At 33.9% G+C, this 24,777-nt stretch overlaps 1 protein-coding gene across 2 annotated transcripts in view; it reads right to left on the bottom strand.

Annotated features, from left to right (window-relative positions):
• The window catches only part of SOS1 (SOS Ras/Rac guanine nucleotide exchange factor 1), a 148,325-nt gene that overhangs the window by 35,295 nt on the left and 88,253 nt on the right, over positions 1-24,777 (bottom strand). For both annotated transcript variants that reach the window (XM_082427659.1, XM_082427660.1), the window contains exons 7-10: positions 20,540-20,650; positions 20,367-20,465; positions 3,992-4,119; positions 2,554-3,209 (exon numbers count right to left, since the gene is read on the bottom strand). In XM_082427659.1, the coding sequence (XP_082283785.1) occupies positions 2,554-3,209; positions 3,992-4,119; positions 20,367-20,465; positions 20,540-20,650 (994 nt within the window). The remainder of the gene's footprint in view (positions 1-2,553; positions 3,210-3,991; positions 4,120-20,366; positions 20,466-20,539; positions 20,651-24,777) is intronic.

The raw sequence follows: 24,777 nt of genomic DNA, 5'->3' as shown, positions 1-24,777 counted from the left end.
ATAGAAAAGAAAAATGTCCAAAAACTTAGCTACAACACTTCTGAACCCAACAGTGGCTTTTTATTCCTCAAGAAATTAATGAAAGGAATTTTTAAAAAAACTTTAACATTTTAAAAAAGTAAAAAATCTTGTCAATTTAAATTTGAATACACCTAACTTTGCAAAGTTCTATAAATTAAGTGTTTTATATTAACTAGAAATAAAATCATTTAAGTTATTCTATTCAACAGCTAAAAATTAATATAAATGAGAGCAACTATCAAAAGTAACTAATAAAACACCATAGCAAAAGCACTGTCTCTACAGACATGGCTAGCATTGTGTACGTTACTGCCGAGACTAAAGAAAAACTATCAAGCTATGCTTGTTCTAGTTTTGCTTGTTTTAAAGTGTCCTCATTCAAAAAATAAATAAAAGGCACAGTCCCCCGAAAAAAAAATATTTAATTGTAGTTCTATAACTGCTTATTAATAATCATAAGTCAGTTCTGTGAAATAAAGCAAGCAGTAAAGAAAATTTTTATCATTAACAATAGGAGTTTTAAAGAAACAATTATATTAAAAATTTTGAAATTTGAAAATATTTTCCAAATCAAATACCACTGACTTGTGATGGTAAACACTAGTAAGTCTTCTTTAGCACCTTGTATTGCTCTACAGAAAGAAAAAAAAAAAAAGAGAACTTCTGCCTCACATAGATAAGAATCTAAGGATTAATTCTACTCTAAATAGTCTAAGAACCCAAAACAAAGGTACTTAAAATGATGAATAGTTTAGAGTGTTTATGATAAAAAGTTCTGTGAATCTTCCAAGACACAAAAATCAGAATAACGTGGCAAGAAGAATAACCTGAACCTTTATAACCTTAAAAATTCCTTCAGAAGTAGCAAAGAAATAACTATTTTGCAACTACAAATTTCAGGTAATGAATAAAAACATTTTTTTAAGCTGTATTCTAGATCTTAAAGAAGCTGATGGTCATCAACTAAATAGGTAGGTCATATTAATTACTGAAAATTGTACCTCTCAAAATAAGTTTCATATGTAAAAAAAGATGACAGAGTAATCTATTTTTCATGCAGAATCCTCGGCAGCTTATTTAAATGTTCTGTACTTTGATTTATTTTTTATTTTTGGGTCAGTAAAATGAATACACTGACTACAGAAGTTTCTAGGTGAAAAATCAGTAGTAAAATTGGAATCCCGGAGTCTTCTTTCATTATATTCAACATGTTTCCGTTACTGCCTGCTACTACCAAATGGTATACGCTTAAAGAGCCCAAACTGCTTTTAAAATTAGCCTATGGAAAACACTATTATTTCACTATGGAAAAGACTAGCAAAAGAACTACCAAATTCAACTGGTGCCAGAATAGTTTCCAGAGAAAACTGAGAACCCATTTGAAGGATTTTAAAAACTGGAGAAATTTCCCCAGAAACACACATATCCTAGAGATAGAAATATATTTAAGCAAAAAGTTTGGGGATGGAAGTTAACTTACACATTCAACTATTTAAGAATAGCACTTATAAGAGTTGTGTTTGATTTAATATGTCTTTGTAATAAAAGCATTCTTTGAAAGTAAGTTTATATTTATAAAGAGCTTTCACATATAATATTTCATTTATTCTTTCCAACAATATTCTAAGACAGCTGTTGTGACGTTGATTTTTGAGATGAAAACTAAGGTTCTAAAACCTTAAGGAACTGTGATGGAGTGAAGGTGTGAATCTAAATTCAGTGAGTGCTCTTTCCACAGTATTTTACAGTCGTCAAACTTCCTACTATGTAGGGAAGTTGAAGAACACTGGATTATCATTTGTCACTTTATTAGAAGAAATAAAATTACTTTAAAAGAATCGATCATTATATTTGTTCCTTACTCTCCAACACTATATTTGATGCAGCCTATTTAAAGACAAACATGTCTCAACCTCCTAGGAATCCTCCAAACTCCTATGTTTGTCTCTAAAAATTGCCCTGCTAAGGTGAAATTGTTTTCTAAATAACATCAGTTGTAAAAAGCAAAAAATACTGAAAACTTCAATGACTCCCAGGATTGCTAAATTTAATAAATTTTAGGAATGGAAATTAAGAAAAAGCAATGCTGTATATATAATGTACTACCGGCACAATTTTGATCATGGATATCAATTAGAATTTTTACTGATTTTATAATCTCAGTAATGAAAAAGAAACAAAAAAAAGAGGTAAAGGAGTAAAAAGATTTTTAGACCCTAATGATGACTGATTTATCACTACTTTTAGTCTTGTTTCTGCCACTGGCTAACTGGGTAAATTTAGCCCAGTAACTTTATTTATAATGCTGGTTGCAAAGTTAAAAGTAACATATGTAAATGTGGTAGAAAGATTATAAAACTTCAAAGAAATATAAAGTGACGGTATTTTTAGTCGGAGGAAAATGAACTCTGATAATGCGGAGGTCTTTTGCTGTCAGTTTGCTTTCTATTTTAGGCATAATGACCTGTGCAGCAAAGAAAAATCAGCTTGAAGCAGGAGAATAAAAGTGACAGGCAAGTTCATACTTCTTACCTGCGTACATATGGTATGTGAGCCTCTCTATAAGTTTAATAACAGTTCCTGCTTTGATAATTGGAATTCCAGCTTTGGGCTGCACGTTCTCTTCAAATATGATATTTTCTTCAGAGTCAGGCTCTGCAAATCTATACACATCAGCACTGGGGAGCCTCATCTGCTCCTCCTTTTCTTCCTGGAGCATTGTCACGTCAAGCATCCTTTCCAGTGTACTCCGGTACTGTAAAGATATCAATGCTGCCATCCAATTGTTTTTCTCTTCAGCTGACTTGGCAGAAAATATAACGCTATTTTCATCTTTCAAAATTATTTCAAAAGCATGCTTGTACTCATTGGTGTCATCTTTGTCATTAATTTGTACCTTTCTCATAAAAAACTTTTCTTTAAGACGATATTCTGCATTGCTAGCACCAGGAAGTCTTGGCTGCCCATGATTTGATTTACAGCAAATCATTAACCCATCAAAGAGAAATATGTGTCTCTCATGTTTGGCTCCTACACGTGTAAGAGTTCCTTCCATTATAAACTCATTGCAACACTGTCCAATGTCTTTTCCCTCCCAACCATCAATATTCTTCTGAATCTCGTTCATTTTCTTGATTGCTAGTTGTTTCCCCTTCATTTGCTGACTATAAAACCGACATGCAGATTCACTAGGATAAAGGAAAAAACATGGTTAGTACAAAGATGACAGGGAATCTATAATTCATGTAAATAAATGACAGTGCAAAAGTATATTTTAAAAAGTTGCACTGAGAAGGTTTTCACTATTTCTCCAAATATATTAGTGTTACAAAATTGCACAGTTTTGGAAACTAAAGCAACACAGTGGAGACATTTTTTTAGTGCTCTAAAAAGAACAACTATTGACAAAATTCTACCCTATAAATTTAGCTACAGAATGATTATTTCTACCACGGCTATGAGATATTTAGAATGACAAGTATTAAAAAGTAGCCCAATATAGTGAAAAAAAAGAAAGATTGAAAAATTTATCTAGAAATGCTTAAGTAGACAATACCTAAAGCTAAAAACCATGTATATATTATAATTAGGAAACTGGAAGCATATTATCTGAATTAATGCCTTGAGTTACATAATCCCTAAAATAAAAGACACTACTAATTTTACTTTGACAGAACAATGATGTTGACATAAATCTACCCAATACATTTTGCTCTCTCTCTCCTTTAGCTTACCAGTTGACTCTCAGGAGGTCTTGTCTGGGAGTATGCAAGGAAAATGCACAAATATGAAAGGTTTTTCAAACAATAACAAATTCTCTTGGCTTTGATGTCACTTCCTCTGAAAGACCAAGCTTGTCACTAAAAGTATTTTCTTCATTGTTTACTTGAGGAGGGAACTGGGATCCCTGAATTTATACCACAATATTCAGGGTGAAAAGGAGGATTATAAAAAAAGTGAAAATATTCACCTCAGTCTTCGTTTTGCAAGGCTTTTAGAACATATTTTTTCCATACCACTCTGAACATTAAGCAAAGCTGTTATTGCTTGTTTCAAACATTCCTTGTCTTCTTGATCTTCACTCTTTTCTTCTAACTGCTGCAAAGTAAAAAGTGACAAATCTGAATTAGCAGAACAGTTCTGGCCAAAAAAAATAATAATCCCATTTTATTTAAGGATAAAGATAACATTGATTAACTCTTTCTACCACAATAAAAATTTTAAACCTGTCATAAAACATATTTTATTTATTTATTTGGCTGTGCCAGGCGTGCATGCGGGATCTTAGTCCCCCGACCAGGGCTCAAACCCGGGCCCCCTGCATTGGGAGCGTGGAGACTTAACCACTGGACCACCAGGGGAGTCCCTATTATTCTTTTTAGAATTCTTTTTCTTCCTTTATATTACTATCCATATCAACATGCAACCAAGTTTTCTACATTAAAAAAAACAAAAAATGTAGAAACAGTGTTAACAGATGTCACACCTTCTGACAGGCAGTAATGTGCAGCTTCTCAGATAAATATTACTGAAAGGAAATGAGGGACATAAATTATCTTTTTACTATCATAGGTCTTGGCACAGCAGTAGACACACAGATGAGATTTTTTTTGAAGTGTTTAATTTGGTCTTAGATTTCTGATTCCCACATTACGGGTGTAAGCAATGGAATGCCGAGGAAGATAAATATACAGAGAAGGATGCAATATAGTGGAGAGGAAGTTGAAGACACAAAACCTAAGATCAAAATTTGACTCTACTTTCTGTGTGACCTTGGGGCAAATTACTTGACTTATGAGCCCGCTTTTCCTATCTGTCAAATGAGGCTTATAAAACGCCTGCTTTGCCTATTTTATGGGATTGTTATTAAAAATGAAAGCACTTTTTGCCTATTTTATGGGGTTGTTATTAAAAATGAAACCACTTTGTAAATGGTAACATACAATATGGGTGGTAAGGTGCTTTCCTTTGTAGTTCTACTACAGAATTAACATTGATATCATGAAGAACTTCGTCAGTATTCACATGTTAAGATTTTGAGTAAAACTAGGAATATACATGTTAGTGAAACTCAAGCACATTTTCAATTAGTGGCTAAAGATACCACATGTGCCAGACAGAGAGTCTGTACTTAACAAGAATTGAGTCATCGATAACTACTAATCATCAATGCAACTAGGTGGTGGTAATTCAAGCAAGCAATTAACTGAGGTATGAGTGACAGTAAGTGACAATAATTCAGTAACCTTATAAATCTCTTTGTGGCCACCAAAAAGGAAAAGTTAAGAAATAACGTTTATTAATAGAGCTTTCATGCAACATTTAAGAACACTTACTCTCTGTCATAAAGGAAAAAGACTTGAGAAATAAAACCATAAAAAATAGTAATTTATAAAGGTTTACTTTTCAAAGAGCTTCATTATCCATTAGTACTTTAAGAACTTTGTTCTTGGAGAGGTATCTCTTAAAGATTAACGATAAATTCCTTTTTTGCTTCAGCCGATACAGGTTATACACGCACACACACAGACACACAGACACACACACACACACACACATGTGTACTGATGACCTATGAAAAGTAAACATATTCTTACTCAATGCTCCAGACAATTTTTATAAAAATAATTTGCTTAAAATATCTTAATGCTCAAATATTCCAGAAGTAATAAATATATTGTAATATCTATTTAACAATCAGGTTTTATTATTCAGATTTCTTATATCCATTATTTACAACTCACTGAGGCATAATCTGTACTCTTTAGAAAAATATCCAGTCTCATTTGTGTTAAGTAAAACAAAAATCTATTCACATAATTTCCAACAAAAAAGGGTTGGGGGAGGGAGACAGTTGCTAAAGGATAAGAGACTTAAAAATAGCTACCTTACAAAAAATATGCAAATACCTTTTACTCATAGTATTTCTCTTCACCATGGTCAGCTAGATTAAAGAAAGCCAATGGCCAAGTGTTCATAAAGAAAGATACTAGGTTTTTACTTAACGGATATTAATGGTAGGCTGAAGGCTGGACTCTGGGTAATCTCTAAAAGTATCTTCCATCTCTATGATTCCAAACTATTTACCTCTCATATGGCAGAATTTTTGGAGACAAATAAAATATTACCATAAACTTTATCAAGTTTAGGCTTCAAAGGCAGCAGACAATCTAACACTGAAAGCAATATTCAGTAAGAAAGGGCAAAATTCTAGATGGTTTAATAAAAGTACCACTAAAGAGTAAACTACTTCACTGAGTTGTTTCAGAATTTAATCACTCAATATTCAAGTCAATATAATACAAAGCAAAAAAAAGAGCTGACACTAACAACAGAATATTATTGAGTCCTTTATATTCTATCCTTTGATATTTTTAATATTATTAATTCAGGCAAACATACCTAAAGTCATACAAAACACACAATTCTAACACATAAAAAGAACTCTGAAAGTAACAAATCCATTTAGAGATGCATTTGATTTTCTATTCTAAAGATGTTTCAAGTTTCTGGGTCATTTATCTATCATTAACTATAGCATTTCACATACAGAATATACTGGTATCTCAAAAATATTTTTAATGTATTTTAAAAGCACAAACCCAAAGTCTATTTTAAAAACCATAAAACTTTACTGATGAAATAATTTTTAAATGTAATATTTACCTTCACAGCATTAGTCAAGCATCTAAAACAAATTTCAATGTAATAAATGACCTTCCTTATAAGCATTCTTTGCTTCTTTTACTTAACATAGCTGATTTAAACTGGGCATTGGTGCAGAATAATTCAAGCTAACCACCATCAAAGGGGTGGCTTATTGTTGCTACAGAAACAAAGCAATGGCAATTAGTATGTAAATGCGACTCTACAAAGCAGCATCCTCTTGTTACCAAAGTGATATTCAATACCATGCTTTTCATGGGTGCCTATTTAATAACATTATGTAACAGCAACAATTTAATTTTACAAATGCTGTTCTGTTTACTAAATAGTTTAAAAAATTATCAAGTCCTGATATTACATTGCCGTATATGAGAATGTATTTAAACTTACCCAGAGCATCATATTCTAAAGCACAATGGTAAATCATACGATCTATAGAGATGATAAAATTTACATTTTCAAAAGAAAGGAGCCACTTTTACCAGTAATTTTTTGTTTTTTTTGGGGGGGGTCCTTTCGAAATAAGTAGAAGGGGTAGTAGTCAATATGGTATATTGCATGCCCAAAGGAAACCCTGAGAGATAAATAGTATTAAATTTAAGAAGCTTTAAACTGGAAAAAGATAGGAGACAAATAAAACTCAAGATTGGTTTACACATAGAAAAATAAAGTGTTGTACCTGATGCAATTTATGAGTTCAACTAATTCACAAACATATAATGGCTCCTCTCTTTAAAAACTTGAATCCATATGTTTTTATTTCTAGAAATTAGTTTTCTCCAACAAGAAATACTATAGAATAAAGGAACTGCCATTTAGTTGATAATGGAGGCAGGCAGGACCAGAACCCAGGATTCCCAACTCTCAGTCCTTTTCAATATACTACCCAAAGAACTGAAATGACCTGAAATACTTGTTTAGAAAATATTCACCAAATAAAACCTATTCCATTCAAATAGGTAAATTGCAATGCACAAGGATGACAAAATATATAATCAAGAAACATAGTATATAACTAAATCGCTGTGCTGAACACCTGAAACTTACACAATATTGTAAATCAACTGACTTCAATAAAAAAAACTTAAAAAAAAGAAATATACACTATAAGTGTCTAAGATTTGGAACATAAAAATAAAGATTTATCTTTATCTTAAATATTGTGTACATATATAAGAGTTCATTCATCACAAAATGTGAGAACACAAGCAAAGATAGGAATCATGAAGTAAATTTCATAACTAGTTCCTTCCTTTCCCCCAAATGTTATTTTTTGAGTTAAAGTGATTTCATATATGCAGATAATTCTCCTACAATATATAAAATTTCAACCAGTATGTGATGTTAATGATATTAACAGAATTCAATCTTCTTTTACTTAACCCTTATTTTCCCCCAAGACAAGCAAGGAGATGACCATTACCAAGGTGGTATATAATACATGAAATAAATAGTATAACACTATAAATAATCCATAATTGTAATTTAAATGAAACAATATCTTTATTAAATTAGCCAATGGTTGAACATATAAAAGTGAAATCTTAAAATATAAACTATAACCTGACTTACAGTTCACTATTAGGAAATAAAAGCAAAATTCTCTAAGTTTTTGAGGAAAGTCACAAGTTTTATTGAGCTAATTAAATGGTCTTTTGTACACTTTTAGAAACTATTTAGAATATTAATAGTAGCTGAATGAAACTCAAAAGGGCAGATCTACAGGGGAAGCCAGTGAAGTTCCAATCAGAATTAATTTAACAAATATTTAATTAACCATCCATTATTTATAAGTAATGAAAATATGATGGTGAGCAAGCCAAATCTGGTCACTGCTGTTAGAGCTTAGAGTGTAAAAGAGAAGACAGATGAATGACAAAGTGCTATAATGGGGAAAATATAGGGCACTCTGGAAATACACAGCAAGGGCCCCTGACTTAATAAAGGGAGAGATGATAGCAAGGAAGGCTTCCAGAAGGAAATGACTATAAGGTTTGAAGGATAAGAATGGTTTAGCTATGGGGAAACAGAGGTACAAAAAATGTATTAGGAAGAAGAAACAGCATGTGTAATCAAAGAGTTATTCAGTACCAAGGCTGAGAGAAACTGGCTGAAGAGTAGAACCTGGTGGCTGGGAAGGATGGGTGTGGGGAGAGGTGAGGAGTCAAGATGTTGGAGAAGTCAACAGGGACCAAGTCAGGACTGCAAGCCTTATTAGGAACTTGAACATTAACCTGGGTCAATGTGGAGCCATTAAGGGTTTTAAGCTAGTGACTAATGTGATCAAATTTGCATTTTAGAAAGATGGCTTTGGTTTGGTTACCCAGGAAACAGCAAATGGGGGGTGGGGGGGTGAGGATGGGAAAGGCAAGACTGAAGGGAGATGAGATGATCATGGCCCTCATAGAGCACTGAGAGGAAATGAACAGAAGATGAATCCAAAAGAAGATCCTTTTCAAGAATGAAAAGGACTTACTTGGTGACAAAGTGGATGGGATGTGGAGAATGACAGAGAAGAGAATGACAGAGAAGAGTTGAGGACTTCCAGGTTTCTATTCTGAGTAACCAGATGGATAGTAGGACCGCTTCACTGAGTGAATGAGTGCAGAAAGAGTAGCTTTGCTGGGAAAGATAAGGAGTTTTCAAGAAAGTGAACTTGATTTGTTTACCCAATAAAGAAGCAGAGTTGTTCAAAAGATAGTTGGACAATAAACAGTCTACATTTCCCCATTTCCTTTTTCATACCCCTATCTTCGTTGAATCTCTTTAATCCTATTAAGACCAGCAAAATTCCTGATTTTCTTCATGCTGCTAAAAGTAACCTTGGGTGTGACAGGTTTCTTACCTGATAGCAAAGGGGTCACTGCTTTTCTAGATAAACTTCATGAGTAAATGATAGGACAGGAGTAGGGGAGGAGAAGGGTGTGATAGGATTCAGGACACACTACTCCCCAATCTGGCACCTTGGCATACTGAATATTTTAAGTTGAAGGAGTTTGAGAAAACAGCAGGAGGGAGGGAGAAGGTCAGTGACCTCCCTGGTTCTGTTTTCTCAAGTTCCTTCAGTTTAAAATACTCAACATGCCAAGGTTCCTGTGTCATGTAAAACTTACATTAAATAAATCTGTATGCTTTTCTCCTGTTCATCTTTGTCAGTTTCCTTTTCAGACCCAGCCAGAGACTCTAAGAGGGTTGAGGAAAAAACTTTCTCCCCTACAGGTGCTTGGGAGCGGAAATAATTTGAAAACGAATAAACAAACAAAAAAAGCATACTTTAATAGAGAACACTGCGGCATGTAAATTATATCTCAATAAAGCTGTTTTTTAAAAAAAGTAATAATTTAATGTTTTTAGCTAAATATCTGCTCTTCAACTTTCTGTATACTGTATGTATCAGAGTAGAGTATCTTCTCTCTTAAAATGGGCTTTTAATGGTTTTAGCAATCAGACTGATGGTAAGTTCAATTTCTAGTCTGAAATGTATAATTACCAAAGAAATCATATGACAAGATTTTATGGTTTTAAAAAGTAAATGGCATCATTAAAAAATTTACAGCAATACTTTATCTACTAAGATTTTAAATATTGATTTTAAAAATATTAGACCAAGAGAAGGGAAAACAAAAAACATTTATTGTTGATTCAGTGAGTTTAAAGTTTGTAATTAAAAAAAATGTTTTTTAATACTAGCTGAAGTTTATAGTTATTTCATATAGTTTTATGTGGGGTTTCTTAAATTAATTAAAATGGGTATTTATAATTTTTATTATAAAAATTGACAAAATACTTAAAAGTAGAGAGAATAAAATGATGAATACTCATATACTTCATTCATATTTGGCAGTTTAAGATTTTGGTAAATTGGCTTTATCCATTCTCTTTTGTCTTTCTTTGCTATCCAGACAAGTGGAAAATTGCAATTAATATAAACATTTAAATATATATAATAGGAATTAAAACTGTCTATGAAAAAGTTTTTCAGTATATATGATCAAAAGAATGATAGAGACAGGGGCTTCCCTGGTGGTGCAGTGGTTAAGAATCCGCCTGCCAATGCAGGGGACATGGGTTCGAACCCTGGTCTGGGAAGATCCCGCGAGCCACAACTACTGAAGCCCGTGCGCCTAGAGCCCGTGCTCCGCAACAAGAGAAGCCACCGCAGTGAGAAGCCCGCGCACTGCGATGAAGAGTAGCCCCCGCTCGCCGCAACTAGAGAAAGCCCACACATGGCAACGAAGACCCAATGCAGCCAAAAATAAAATAATAAATAAATAAATTTATGAAAAAAAATGATAGAGACAGATAATGATAAAAGTATTATTTACTATTATCTATTAATTACCAGTTAGAGTATTAGAAATTCTGAAAACTTTTATTTTTTTTAAGATTTTTTTTTAATATGGACCATTTTTTAAAGTCTTTATTGAATTTGTTATAGTATGGCTTCTGTTTTGTTTTTTTGGCTGCGAGGTGTGTGGGATCTTAGCCCCCTGACCAGGGATCGAACCCGCACCCCCTGCCATGGAAGGCAAAGTCTTAACCACTGGACCAGCAGGGAAGTCCCTGAAAACTTTTTAAAATAGAGAAGCACTTAATGAAAGAAAAGATCTTGCACCTTAAAAAAAGAAAGAAAAAAAAAAAGAAGAAAGAAACTGCACTATAGCTGAAAGGCCAAAATGCTGGTGAATAACATTACCAAGCTCCTTTCATTGTGACTTAGAATCACTTTTTTACAGTAAGGCCAAATTTATTTTTATTTTTAGCTTTTTAAAGAAAAGGAGAGAGTCTGGTGAATTTCCAGCTAAAAAAGAGGAAAAAAAATTGAATACTACAATGTTTATTTGATGAAGAAGTCATAACACAACAGCAAAAAAAGTAAAACAGGGAAATATGTTTCTAAGTATCACTATTATGTTTTCAGATTGTAACAATCCTAGATAATTGTAAAAAGTTTTTAGAGTTCCTGCTAATTGGATTAAATTTGTGTACTGTTTCTGTATGGGAATATTTTAAGCTCAAGCATGTCATCTAGGGGAGGAAAAAGATAAAGGATGATCTAAGAATAAGTAAAGCAATTAAAAAAATAATCAATGCAACCGATTTTTAAACATGCCCAATATTCAAACTGTATTTTAAACAGGATCCAGCTACTCATATCTTTAAATCTATTAGAATACATTTTCTAACATTAGCAGCTCTCTTGCCTACCTGTGGAATGTGAGTTGCAGCCCTTCACTGTATCCCCTTCCTACTGTTACAGACAGCAAAGCCATAACAAATACTGAAGAAGAGCTATAAAAATGCAAGAACTTCCAGTAATGGTGGTGAAGTGAAGAAGTCTTGAGAACCCTCTGTAGATAACAATTATTCAATCTAAACAAGATATTAAAAATATTTATAGGCACTGGAAAACATCTGAAAGAAAGCATAAGCCAGAAATACGATTGCTCTTGAAAAGCTGCAACTAGAAAGTGTACACTTGTGGGATTAGGGCTTTCTCCAACCTCCCATGATGACAGTGAGGAAGAAGGAGAGGAGAAGAGGAGCTTTACAGGCTAGAGATGAAAGAGAGCAGAATTTAAGAGGAAACTGAAGGGGGAAATATGGAAGTGAATGAACTGCAGAAGGGTTGAGACACAAAATCTGAGAATAAACTCTACCCAAATGCCTGGTTGACTCCTAAACTCTGCATGCATGAAAAGACCCCAGGGAGTCTAGCAAAAGAGTAGGCAGAGACCAAAGAGGAATCTACTCTTGAAAGACAGAGCTATAATGGATAAGTTCTGCTTTTCTTAAACTGAGTTTATTCCCCGCAACTGTACATAGCTCAGAGAGCAGAAAGCGGAAGCCTTACTGGTTTAAGGTGCCAGGGAATAGAGCCTGAGGCTGGCAGAGTGGCTGGAAATTAAGGGAGAATCTCCAGATGTAAGGGAACCAGAGACGGTGCCCCCAAATTTGAACACTATCTCTGCCCAAACATTTAGTCTGTCAAATCATACATGTATAAGGAAGACGGGAAAGAGTCAAGCTAAAAAAGCAGCGTATGGAAATCCTAAAAAGTGATACAGAGATATTAGCTGCTGCACAACACAGAAGAGACAAATTTGCAGTTGAGTCCAGAAAAGTTAACTGTCTACTACTAGAGTAAAAACCCAACAATCCAAAACAAAACAAAAACCAAAACCCACAAAGGGAACCCCAGCAATCCTCAACACAACAGAATCCAGAGTTGTTAACTAGCAAAAATACTGGGAAAATGTGACCCATATTTGAGGAAAATAACCCAGTTAATAGAAACTGACTCCAAGCGGCCCAGACGGGGGGTTTAGGAAAGACTTCAAAGTAGCTTTTGTGATCATATTCAAAGAATCCAAGGAAAACATGGTCTTATTGAGTGGACAGATAGGGAGTCTCTGGAAACTATAAAACAAAGTCCAAATGGAAATTCTAGAGTAAGTATAATAACTAACAATTCTATTGACAGATCAATAGAAATTACCACTCTGAAGAACAAAGATTTAAGAAAAATGAACGGTCTCAGAGATCTGTGGGACAACATAAAGTAGTTCTACATACATGTAATTGGAGTTCCAGAAAGAGGAAATGAGAAAAAAATGGCAGAAAATGCAGTAATGTAAAAGCAAGTTAAAATCTGAAAGGTGAAACGAGTTTGAAACTTTAAACAGGAAATCAACCCTAAAAAAAGGTTAGGATAATCTCATTTATGGAATAAAATACCTTTCAAAACCATCTCTCTTTTCTTATCAGAGAAAAAAAAATCACCAAAACTATGAATGTTCCTCACAGCAGTTTAGTTGGTTTAAAATTTTAAAGCTGGAGTAATATATTAGTCAGCTATTTGTTTATAATGGCTCCTGAATTATACTATTCTATGTTTAACTTTAGGCATTCAACATCTGTGGTCAGATATACCACTTAGCTCACTGCTTTGAGCCCATGGTTTCTGGAAAAGAATTTCTAAATTTAGAAAGCTAGTTCAAAGGAATGGAAGCTAGACAGACCTCTTCTGGACTTCTTTTTATGATACTCAGAGAGAAGCTATGTTTTCTAAATCTCCTCTTATTGCTGGTATTAAGCATCAGCTCATGGGCAGTATAAAAAAATGGTCTGAAGCATACAGCAATTAAACCAGATGCAGAACATGAAAAAAGTAGATAAAAAATTATCTAGAGTAGAAGATGTTTGATACTTGTCCAGCTCCCAAACTGAAAAAGCAACAAACCAAAGCCATTAACAAATGCATACAAGATACCTGTAGTAGGGGTCTGCAGAGCATATTTCTTTACAAAGAGTTTCTGGTGCACTATGTGAAGGCCGCTAGTGGGTGTTTAAAGTGAATGATGTAGCACAATTTATATTTGCCTTTTCCAATTTGTTTTATATACTGAAAAAAAAAACTACTCTGGGAGGAAAAATGTCTCCTACTTTTAACATTTCTCAGTTCTTGAGCCTAAGTTTTCCACTCACTGCACCATTCAGTTCTAAGTTCTTATCTGTAACCCTTTCCCACAGTTCTGTACTTAAGCATTTGGGGCTACAATTTTGGCAATATTTATGATGCTAAGGGGAAATGTTAAGGACTATTCTTCAAGTCAGTCAGTACACAAAAATCTAGGAATATTAGAAAATTTAATGTTAAATTTTAACATATAGCAAGTGTCTAACCATGTGAACATTCAGATTAAAGTCTTTAGTGTCTCTTATTTTCTAAAGTAAAGCTTGTGATCAAGTGTGCAGTATGCTTGCACTGCACTGTTATAATGAATTAACATCCACTAAATTATTTACTATTCCACTGGTTCTTAATTTAATCTTACCTAAAAACAGAGGGTTGTTGTGACGTGTTAAAATTAAACCTGGACATGTTTCTCTCAATTATTTTCCTAATCTCGTATGTTTTATTATCAATGAAACCTAAGAAAGGTATGGAGGTTTTAAGTGTTAAATTTTCTATTATTTTTTCATTTAAGGGAAAGCATACATGATAACCCCAACCTCAGTTATGTACATTTAGTCTTATTCAGAAGATTGTTAGTAATTTTGAATTCCCATGAGTTTTTAGCTGCTTATAATCCATCTATTTGAAAAATACTGCAATTGTTGGCTTTTCACTAGATTTTTGCTGGACTGAAATTAAATGTTAAAATCTAAGATCAGGAGGAAATGATTAATTGGCCCATGCAAAAAATATATTTTTATGCGTTTAAGAAAGCCCATATACACTGGAGAATCAGAAAAACAAAAATGAATTTAATTTTTATAGTATACCAAAAACTAACTGTAATGGGTTGAATTGTGTTCCCCAAAAAAGTTCTACACATGGTACCTGTGAATATAATCTTATTTGAAAATTGGGTCTTGGGTTTCCCTGGTGGCGCAGTGGTTAAGAGTCCGCCTGCCAATGCAGGGGACACGGGTTCAAGCCCTGGTCCGGGAGGATCCCACATGCCGCAGAGCAACTAAGCCCGTGCACCACAACTACTGAGCCTGTGCTCTAGAGCCCGCAAGCCACAACTACTGAGCACGTGTGCCACAACTACTGAAGCCCACGCGCATAGAGCCCGTACTCCGCAACAAGAGAAGCCACTGCAATGAGAAGCCTGCACACCGCAATGAAGAGTAGCCCCCACTCGCCACAACTGGAGAAAGCCCGTGCGTAGCAACGAAGACCCAATGCAGCCAAAAATAAATAAATTAAATAAATTAAAAAAAAAAGAAAATTGGGTCTTTGCAGATATAATCAAGTTGAGATGAGGTCACACTGGATTAGGGTGGGTCCTACATCCACTGACTTGGCATTTTATGAGAGAGGAAAGAGATTTGGATGCAGAGGTAACAGAGAAGAATGTGAAGATATGAAGAAAGTGATGTGAAGATGGAGGCAAAGATTGAAGTGAAGGCATTTATAAGCCAAGGAATGCCAAGGATTGCTGGGATACACCAGAAGCCAAGAAAAGGCAGTAAGGGTTCTTCCCTAGAGACTTTAGAAAGAGTATGGCCCTGCCAACACCCTAATTTTGGACTTCTTGTCTCCAGAACTGTGCAACAATAAATTTCTGTTGTTTTTAAGCCACTCAGTCTGTGGTGCTTTGCTCTAGCAGCCCTCGGAAACTAACACACTAATGCACAAATAACAATATAGATTTGAACCTGATTTTTTAAATTGAGGGAGACTTACTTTCCCCTAGGTTATATGTACCCAGCATATCGGAAAGAGAATAGGTAAATTTCTAGGGAACTGACTGGCTCAAAATCACCCTGGATGATTTTTTTCTAACATTTGTCTGAGTATGCCTTAAGAGGATAAAATAATATATCTAAAGAACAAAGAAAAAGTTAACATTTTTGCTGAACTGAACAATGTACTGATTTGGTAACCTTCAAAATACTGGTCAACATATGTACTTAGCCCCAAGAAACAACTCTAAATTGGTTTAATAAAGCAAATTAAACTTCACATAGGAAAATCACATTACTGGAATAATGAGGTTTTCAAAAGGACACAAAGGAAGTTTTTTTGTTTTTTTTTTAACTTCATAAAAATTAACTTTAATGTGAAAAAAATTAATCAAAGGTTCCAAAGACTTGATTGCGAACTAACTTGCTGGGGGGGTGAGGGAGGGGGGGGAAAGTATTTCTTTTTTCCAGTTTCAGTGGCATTAAAGTCATACTATTAATAACTAAACTTTTATTTTCTGAATTTGTAAAGTTGAAGGCATTCTAAGTTTCCAAAGTAAATGTAATTATATACAATTTACAGTTAAACTATTCCTACAAATATAAAAACATTTATAGGAATCGTAAGGAAAACTTACTTTATTTTTGCTATTCATTTTTTAACAAGCATTTATGGAATGTCTAAGTGCCAAACACTACTAGGCATGAGAATTCAAAGATACACAGGGCTCAGTTCCATTCTTTATGGAGTATAGAGTCTAATGACAAGGTAGACAGTAAAAATGGGACATGTTCTATAGAGAGATACGAAGAGAACAAAGGAGCTTAGTCAAAGGATCAGCCTAGGAAACCAAGGGAAACTTGACGGAGAACCAACATTTGAACAAACTCTTTGACAAGCAGGAATTTTTCAGATGAAAGGGGAAGGTAGAAATAGAAGAGAAATTCCAGGAAAATAGAAAAAAAGAAAGCTATGGAATCCTGAACAGATTTGACACATCCAGAGTTGCTTGGAAATTTTTTATGGCTAAAGCATAAGGTAAGTAACATCAAGTATTGAGAGACGAGGCTGGAGAGAGGCTAAAGAATTTAGATTTTGTGTCCCACTTCACAGGGCACCAACTGCACTTTTTAAACTGGGAGTTCCATGAGACACAAAGACCATATAGGAAACTGCTACAGTAACCCAGGAAAGACATGCTGAGGGTCTGGACTAAGGCAGTGTCAGTGGAATGGGAGAATAGACTGGATTCCAGAATCATTTCTGGAATCAAATCATGATGCTCTGCTAATAAGGGACAGAGAAGAATCAAAGATGGTACTGAGGCTTCTGGTGAAGGGATCTGAGGTGATCAACAAAGAAATGGAATATAAATTTGGGCAGGCAGGAGAAGTGGGGAAGTGGTGAAAGATGAAGGTAGTAAAATGTTAGTTTAAGATATATGCAAGACAAGAAGAAAATTTTCTAGTAATGACAATACTCAGTCTTTGTATTTTTTACTGCATATGAAGTACTTTTACATACATTCTCTTGGTTGACAGAACAACCCAGTAAGATAAGAGCATTTCACAGATAAGAAAACCAGAGCTCAAAAGGTGAGGTGACTTGTTACAGGCTACTCAGCTAGCAGGCTACCAGGCTAGAGTCAGAAAAAAAAATCACAGTCCTATCTAGTCTTTCAAAAGCCACTCCATGCCATAGATAAATTATGGTTAGTTTCCAATTGTCATTGGTGTCTTAGCATTTTGCTGCTTCCCACTGAGCTGATTTTATTTAATCATTGTTGAGTCCAGAATCACCTAGTCCACACTGGCACTTGAAGTTATGACAATACCCAGAGGAAAAAAATTTAGTTAGTGAGAATCACATTACTGGAAAAAATCTTAGACCATTAAGTGTTAGGTCTTTCAGTTCTTCTGATGGAGGAATTCTATGATAAGTTCCCAAAGTAACCTCCAGAAATAATTACAGTTTCAAAGGGTTCCATGGTCTAATTAATTTGGGAATTAATTGCTTTAGATTGCTTTATTGCACAATTTCACAAAGCCTTTAATATTCTAATGTACACTGAAAATTTCTAGGAGTATAATTAGGGATACAGTGTTCCCCAAACGTATTTGACCACTGAACATTTCTCCCAAACCTTTTTTTCTTTATGGCTGCACTGCATGGCTTGTGGGATCTTAGTTCCCCGGCCAGGGATTGAAGCCAGGCCCTCGGCAGTGAGAGCATGGAGTCCTAACCATTGGACCACCAGGGAATTCCTTCCCCCAAGCTTTTAATTTAGAGTATCTTATGGGACTAGCATTCTATAGAATACACTTTGAAATACTGCTCAATAAAACTATTTAAGCAACATACCAACAAATACAAATTAAAGATAATAAATACAAACAGTACATTAGTGCTGAGGGAATGCAGAATAAAAAGGAGGGATGACAATTTGTGGAAGTAATTGGGCAGTTTCCTGCCCAATATACTATTAATTTTGCAATGAAATTTAGGCAGTAATATGAACTAGGAATACATGTGCTTACCAGTAGAAATCTTTTAAATTGCTGATTGATGCAATAATAAAATAAAAATTTGAGGGACTTCCCTGGTGGTGCAGTAGTTAAGAATCCGCCTGCCAATGTGGGGGACACGGGTTCGAGCCCTGGTCCAGGAAGATCCCACATGCCGCGGAGCAACTAAGCTCGAGTGCCACAACTACTGAGCCTGCGCTCTAGAGCCCATGAGACACAACTACTGAGCCCGCGTGCTGCAACTACTGAAGCCCACGCGCCTAGAGCCCATGCTCTGCAACAAGAGGAGCCACGCAATAAGAAGCCTGAGCGCGGCAACAAAGAGTAGCCCCCGCTCGCCACAACTAGAGAAAAGCCCGTGCACAGCAACAAAGACCCAGTGCAGCCAAAAATAAATAAATAAATTTAATTAAAAAAAGTTTTATTACCATAACTTATAATTTTAAAAAATTTAATTGCCTATACTTGGGGGAGTAAATAATTTCTCTTATACTATTAAGATGGTTAGGTTTTATAGCCTTCTGAAACTTCATCAAATCTTCTTGTTCTTACTTATTAATTAATGACTGCTTCAAGGTTTCATATGGCCTTTAATCCATCAGAATTTCATTGTAGTCTCAGGTAAAAATCTCATTATTACAGATTCCATTATGAGGAAGGGATCTATAATAATAAACTTGTTTGCAAATATCCCATTCTGAGGTTATGATTTGTCATAATGAATTTTTGTAAAGAATGATTTACACACCAAATGCTTCCTCTTGATTATCCTCTTAAAATAATCATCCTATATTACCGAAGACCATAAGTGGTATTCTGTTTGCAGCCTAGAACAGAGCTAAGAGCTCCATAATTCTGCTTGGTGATCAAGTCCTTTAACTTCCTTAGTCTTTTCCTACTTCAAACATTCCTACTTAACAAATCTAACTGAACTCCAAATTACTACAATGTAGAGAGACCTGGGAAAATGGAAGGAAAATGTAAGAATCTGAGTTCCTCCAGTTTACTAAATTCAGGCTTTCTATTCATTCATTGATTCATTACAGAGAGCCTTCATGTACTCCTGCAAACTATAAATCTGATTTCTAATAATACATGCTTCATAACAAAATCATGATATTAAATAGAATTTTTCTTTAATAAAACATTCTTTTAAAAACTAAAGAAATAATAATAGTATTAATGCATGTCTTATTTTGTATTTATGGGGTTAGTTCATTAAACAGAATATCTTTATTATCTCATTCATTATTTAAAATTTTTGAAAAAAATTTGATTTTTTTTAGGACATATTATCCATAATCCAAAGCAGACATCATTAGATACATAAGATATTTAAAAGTAAACCACCTGGAGCTACACTATTGAATAATAATTTATACAGACTAAGGTTCCCTTTTCCCTAGTTAATTTCAGTGCATAATAGGAAAAGAGGGAAAAAAAGCAGAACCTTTTCTTTTTGGTGCTTTTTAAATTGAGTATTTTAATCAAATGGGAAATTTTTACTAGGATTACTATAGTTCACTGCTTCTAAAGTAACAGTAAGCAGTTCTATAGACGTAGTTGCAAACTTAAGCTACGAAAATTAGGTGATTAATCTTCTCCATTACTTTGGCGTTATCCTCACACTGGTTCCTTATGTAAGTCCCTGAATCTGCTGAGGTCCCAAAATGGAGACTTGGATGCATAAATACAAGGTTGTTTCCAAACATTCGACCATGTAAACAAAAAGTAAGGGCACAAGAAAAAAATATCTGATGATTGCTTTAAAATTCACTATTGAAACTGGAGAAAATATGCCACTCTTCTGTAGATTCATTTACATTTGCTTCTTAACTAGAAAAAGAAAATAGATACAGACATGTTCATGAGCGCTCACATAATGATTCACAAATGAATTGGTAAAAAACTGTAACACACTTGAATATTTTATAAGTAAGAGAAAGTTTTCTTACCTTCAGAAGTTCAAAGTAATGTAGACAGTGGTAAACAGGGGCTAGAAGTAGCCTGGGTAAAACATACTGAACAGCTTCTTTGAAACCTTCGCCTATTGACTAGAAAACAAAGTGATTTAATTTTTAAGTTTACTTTTCAGACATCATATATCTTGATCTAGAAACTACTATACCTGCAAATAGAGTGCTGCTCCAGGCTTTGATAACTGACTAAGGAAACGATCATGAAAACCAGGTCGTAAAATATCTCGAGCGTATGATTCATATGGATCAAATGCCAGTTCCTTAGAAAATAAAGAAGGCAAAACATAAATAATCTTTCTCCAAGGTAAAGTATAAATGACCTACCACCATAAACACAAAAAGATTAAATTATGGGCACATCTATGCCTGCACAATTATATATTTCTTTTAAAGCCTCTAAACACAATTACATTGCTATTAATTTTAACAGAATAAACCTAATATTCTCAATTAAGAAAGTAAATCAATTCTTTCTGATGAGTAATGGGGATTCTCATATGTTATGACACCTCTCATGAAAGGGTTCTAGTGGAGTATCATCAACAAACATAGTCAAAAGAATGGGGTGATTTTTAGATCTGGAAAACTAAGTGTAGCCTGAATAATAAAGAACATAGATATCCACAACCAGGTAAAGTATAAACATTTAGAATATTGGTGCCAGACATTTATTTTCTCATGGTTATTTCTTGTTCATAGACTTACTTACACATTCTGCAAGCCAGAGGTAATTGTTTATATCATCTAAAATTCATTGGCACATTTTTCACAAAACAATTAAATAACAATTTAATCCAAATTGCCAAAAAATTTTACCATCATCAATCATTAATAAACTAAACAATTCTAAAGGTTAGAATCTACTGGTTTTGATGATTCCTGAGGAAAAAAAGAGTAGGTATTGTGATTTTATCAGGAGGTAGGATTTCTACTCTCCACCATCCTGTGTTCTATTCCAGGTAAAAATAAAAAGCCAAAAACCCCAAACTATTATGAAGATGGTGCTACAGATTCTAGCAAGAGCTCATTTCTATGAAGGGTAATTCTAGAAAGAGGAAGAGGACATCTAGTGGAGGACTGCAGAAGAATGAAGTTAGGAGTGAATGACAACAAATGATGTTTATTTTTAAATTACCCTTAATGTTGTTTCTCAGACTGTTTTCTTTAAGGAAAGACTCAATAATAACAACACAAGATCAGAAATCAGAAGACCCCAGTTCTGTTCTCTGTGAAATGCAATATGGGATATAAAGTTCCAAGTCATCCTAAATTCCTTGAGCCATTTCAATTCCTTCAACTGTCCTCTCAACTGAAAATTTCTGTAATAATACAACAATGGAAATTGCAGTCCATTGCAGATCTTACAGGAATGGATAGTAGGTTTTCAACAATAACAGCAGGAAGGAGTCAGGTATGAATAGACTGGATGGGAGAGAGGAATAAAAATGTGATTGGATGCTTATAGCTTGGGTCTCTTGAATTCATGAACTTATATAGAACAGATAATGTTTGTCCTCCTCCCCTTTCAATAAACTCTAATTTATTATAGAATTTTTATGACAATTACACATATAAAGTAAAGACTATACAGACAGTGTAGTGGCTTAAAAGCATGACTCTAGCATCAGAGAGACCCAGGTTCCACTTCTGATTGTACTACTTACTAGCTGTGTGACCTCTGACAAACTATCAACACTTACTCTCTCTAAGCCAAGTTTCCTCACTGGAAAATGTAGATGATATCTACTTCAAGGAGTTGTTTTAGGAATTAAATGAGATACATGCAAAGTGCTTGCAATAGCGTATGCACATAATAAGAGGTGAATAAATGGTATCTAGTATTATCATTCTAAAATAGCTAATTTCAAGAGAGAAAAAAGTTGACAACTAACTGGAAATCTAAGCTCTCATCACGTAGTTTTATTCTTGAGGATAAATTTGTAGAATGGCAAGCACTTCTAAGACTCCTCGTATAAATTAATAGATAATATTATGATCAGTTTACTGGTTAAATGCAATACTTATAAGATTCATTTAAAAAGTTAATTATTGATACACACAACTGTGTACTAACAGTTAAAAATATAGACTATTCTAAACATACAGAAAAGTAAAGAAAACAGTTTAACAACCATATTCACCATCTAGCTCAAAAAAAGCTCAACATTTTATAACACTTCACCTTTTTTTTTTTTTTTTTAAAAGAAATAAAACAGTACAGATGTAATTGATCCTCCTGCACTCCCTTTCAGAAGCTGATTTCCTCTCTTGATAATCCCCAGAGGAAATCACTATCCTGAATTTGAATTTTATTATTTCCAAGTATATTTTTATATCATAATTACATATGTATCAAGAAATAAGGCAATGTTTTCAAATTTTATATAAATATTGTAAAATACATAGTAACAATAAATTCTTCTGCAATTTGGTTTTTATATTCAAAGTTGTTTTAATGATTTATCCAATTTGATTCATATAGTTCCTTACAGTTCATTTATTTTAAACTCTGTATAATATCCCACTGTATAAATATATCTTTTTTTAGGTAAATTTTTTACTCTGAGATAATTTAGATTCACATGTCGTTGTAAGAAATAATATGGAAAGATCCTGTCTGTCTGCACACTACCCAGTTTTCCCCAGTGGTAACCTCTTACAATAGTACAATATAGTGCAATATCACAACCTGGCCATTGATATTGATGTAGTAAAGTATAAAATATTTCCATCACCACAAGGATGGCTCTTGTTGCCGCCCTTTTATAGCCACACCTTCCTCCTTCCCATCATAGTCTCTTTAGCCCCCAGCAACCACTGATGTATTCTGCATCTCAATAGTTTTTTCATTTCAAGAAAGTCAGATAAAAGGAATTACACAGTATGCAACCTTTTGGAATTGCTGGATCATATGGTAATTCTTTAACTTTTTGAAGAACTGTTTTCCATAGCAATTGTACCATTTTATTTACATTCCCACCAGCAAAGTTTGAAGGTTCTAATTTCTCCACATCCTCTCCAACACTTGGTATTTTCCTTTCTTTTTAAAAATTTAATTCTAGCCATCTTAGTGAGTGTGAAGTGGTATTTCATAATGGTTTTGATTTGCATTTTACTTATGACTAATGATGCTAAACACCTTTTCATGTGCTTGTTGGCCATTTTTATATATTCTTTGGAGAAATGCCTATTCAAATCCTTTGACCGTTTAAAAACTGAGTTGTCTTTTTTGTAAGAGTTCTTTATATACACTGAATATATCAGATATTATCAGACATATGATTTGCAAATATTTTCTCCCATCCTGTGTGCTCTCCTTTCACTTTTGATGGTACTCTTTGAAGCACAAAAGTTTTACCTTTTAAGTCTAAATTATGTATTTTTTTCTTTTCTCACTCATGCTTTTGGTGTAATATTTAAGAATCCTTTGCAAAGTCAAGGTCATGAAGACTTAGCCATGCTTCCTCCTAAGAGTTTGGTAATTTTAGTTTATATTAAGTCTCTGATCCATTTTGAACTTATGTATCTATGGTGTGAGGTAAGGAGTTCAATTTCATTCTTTTGTGCTTCTCACAATTTTATGTTTTTTTGTGTGTGTGAACAAAAGTTTAAAAATTTTAATCTCTTCTTTTATGGTTTGTACTTTCTATGTATTCTTTAAGAAACCCTTCCTACTTCAAAGTGATAAATATGTTCTCCTGTATTTTCTTCTGAACTTCTAAAGTTTTGCTTTTCATTTTTAGATTTTATTTAAACTACTGAGAATTTTTCCTGTATGATGTGAGCTAAGGAAGGAATATTTTCTTTCCACATGGAAAACCAGTTTTGACCCAGCATCATTTATTAATTAGTTATTTCTCTACTGATTAAAAAGTAATCTCTGTCACATATTGTGTGTATGTGTATTTTTTTTCAGGGTGCTCTATTCTGTTCCACTAATTGTCTATATCTACAACTAATACTGTGGCTTTGTAATAAATCTTAAAATCTGATAGGACAAGTCCCCTCAACTTGTTCTTCCTCAAAATTGTTATTTTTGTCCCTTCATTCTTCCACATGAATTTTAGGATCAGCTTGCTGACTTATAGATTATTCGGGGACAACTGTATCAATACAATATTGAGTCTTTCCATGAACATGGTATTTCCATTCATTCAGATTTTCCTTATGAATATCATTATTTTATGATTTTCTTAACAAAAGTCTTGCATATATATGTTTATTGGGTTTATTTCTGAATACCTTATAGTTTTGTTTCTAGAGAGAATGGAGCCTTTTTCCTTTAATATTATACATTCACTTGGTTAGAACTGAGTATAGTAATGCTAGCAATTTTTATGTTGGTCTTTTATCTAGCAACTATACTGAACTTGCCTAATAGTTACAA

The sequence above is a fragment of the Balaenoptera physalus genome (assembly GCF_965194825.1).
Source record: "Balaenoptera physalus genome assembly, chromosome: 15".
NCBI classification, from domain to species: domain Eukaryota; kingdom Metazoa; phylum Chordata; class Mammalia; order Artiodactyla; family Balaenopteridae; genus Balaenoptera; species Balaenoptera physalus.
Note: the sequence above shows the minus strand (reverse complement) of the source record. Positions and strands in the feature narration are given on the sequence as shown.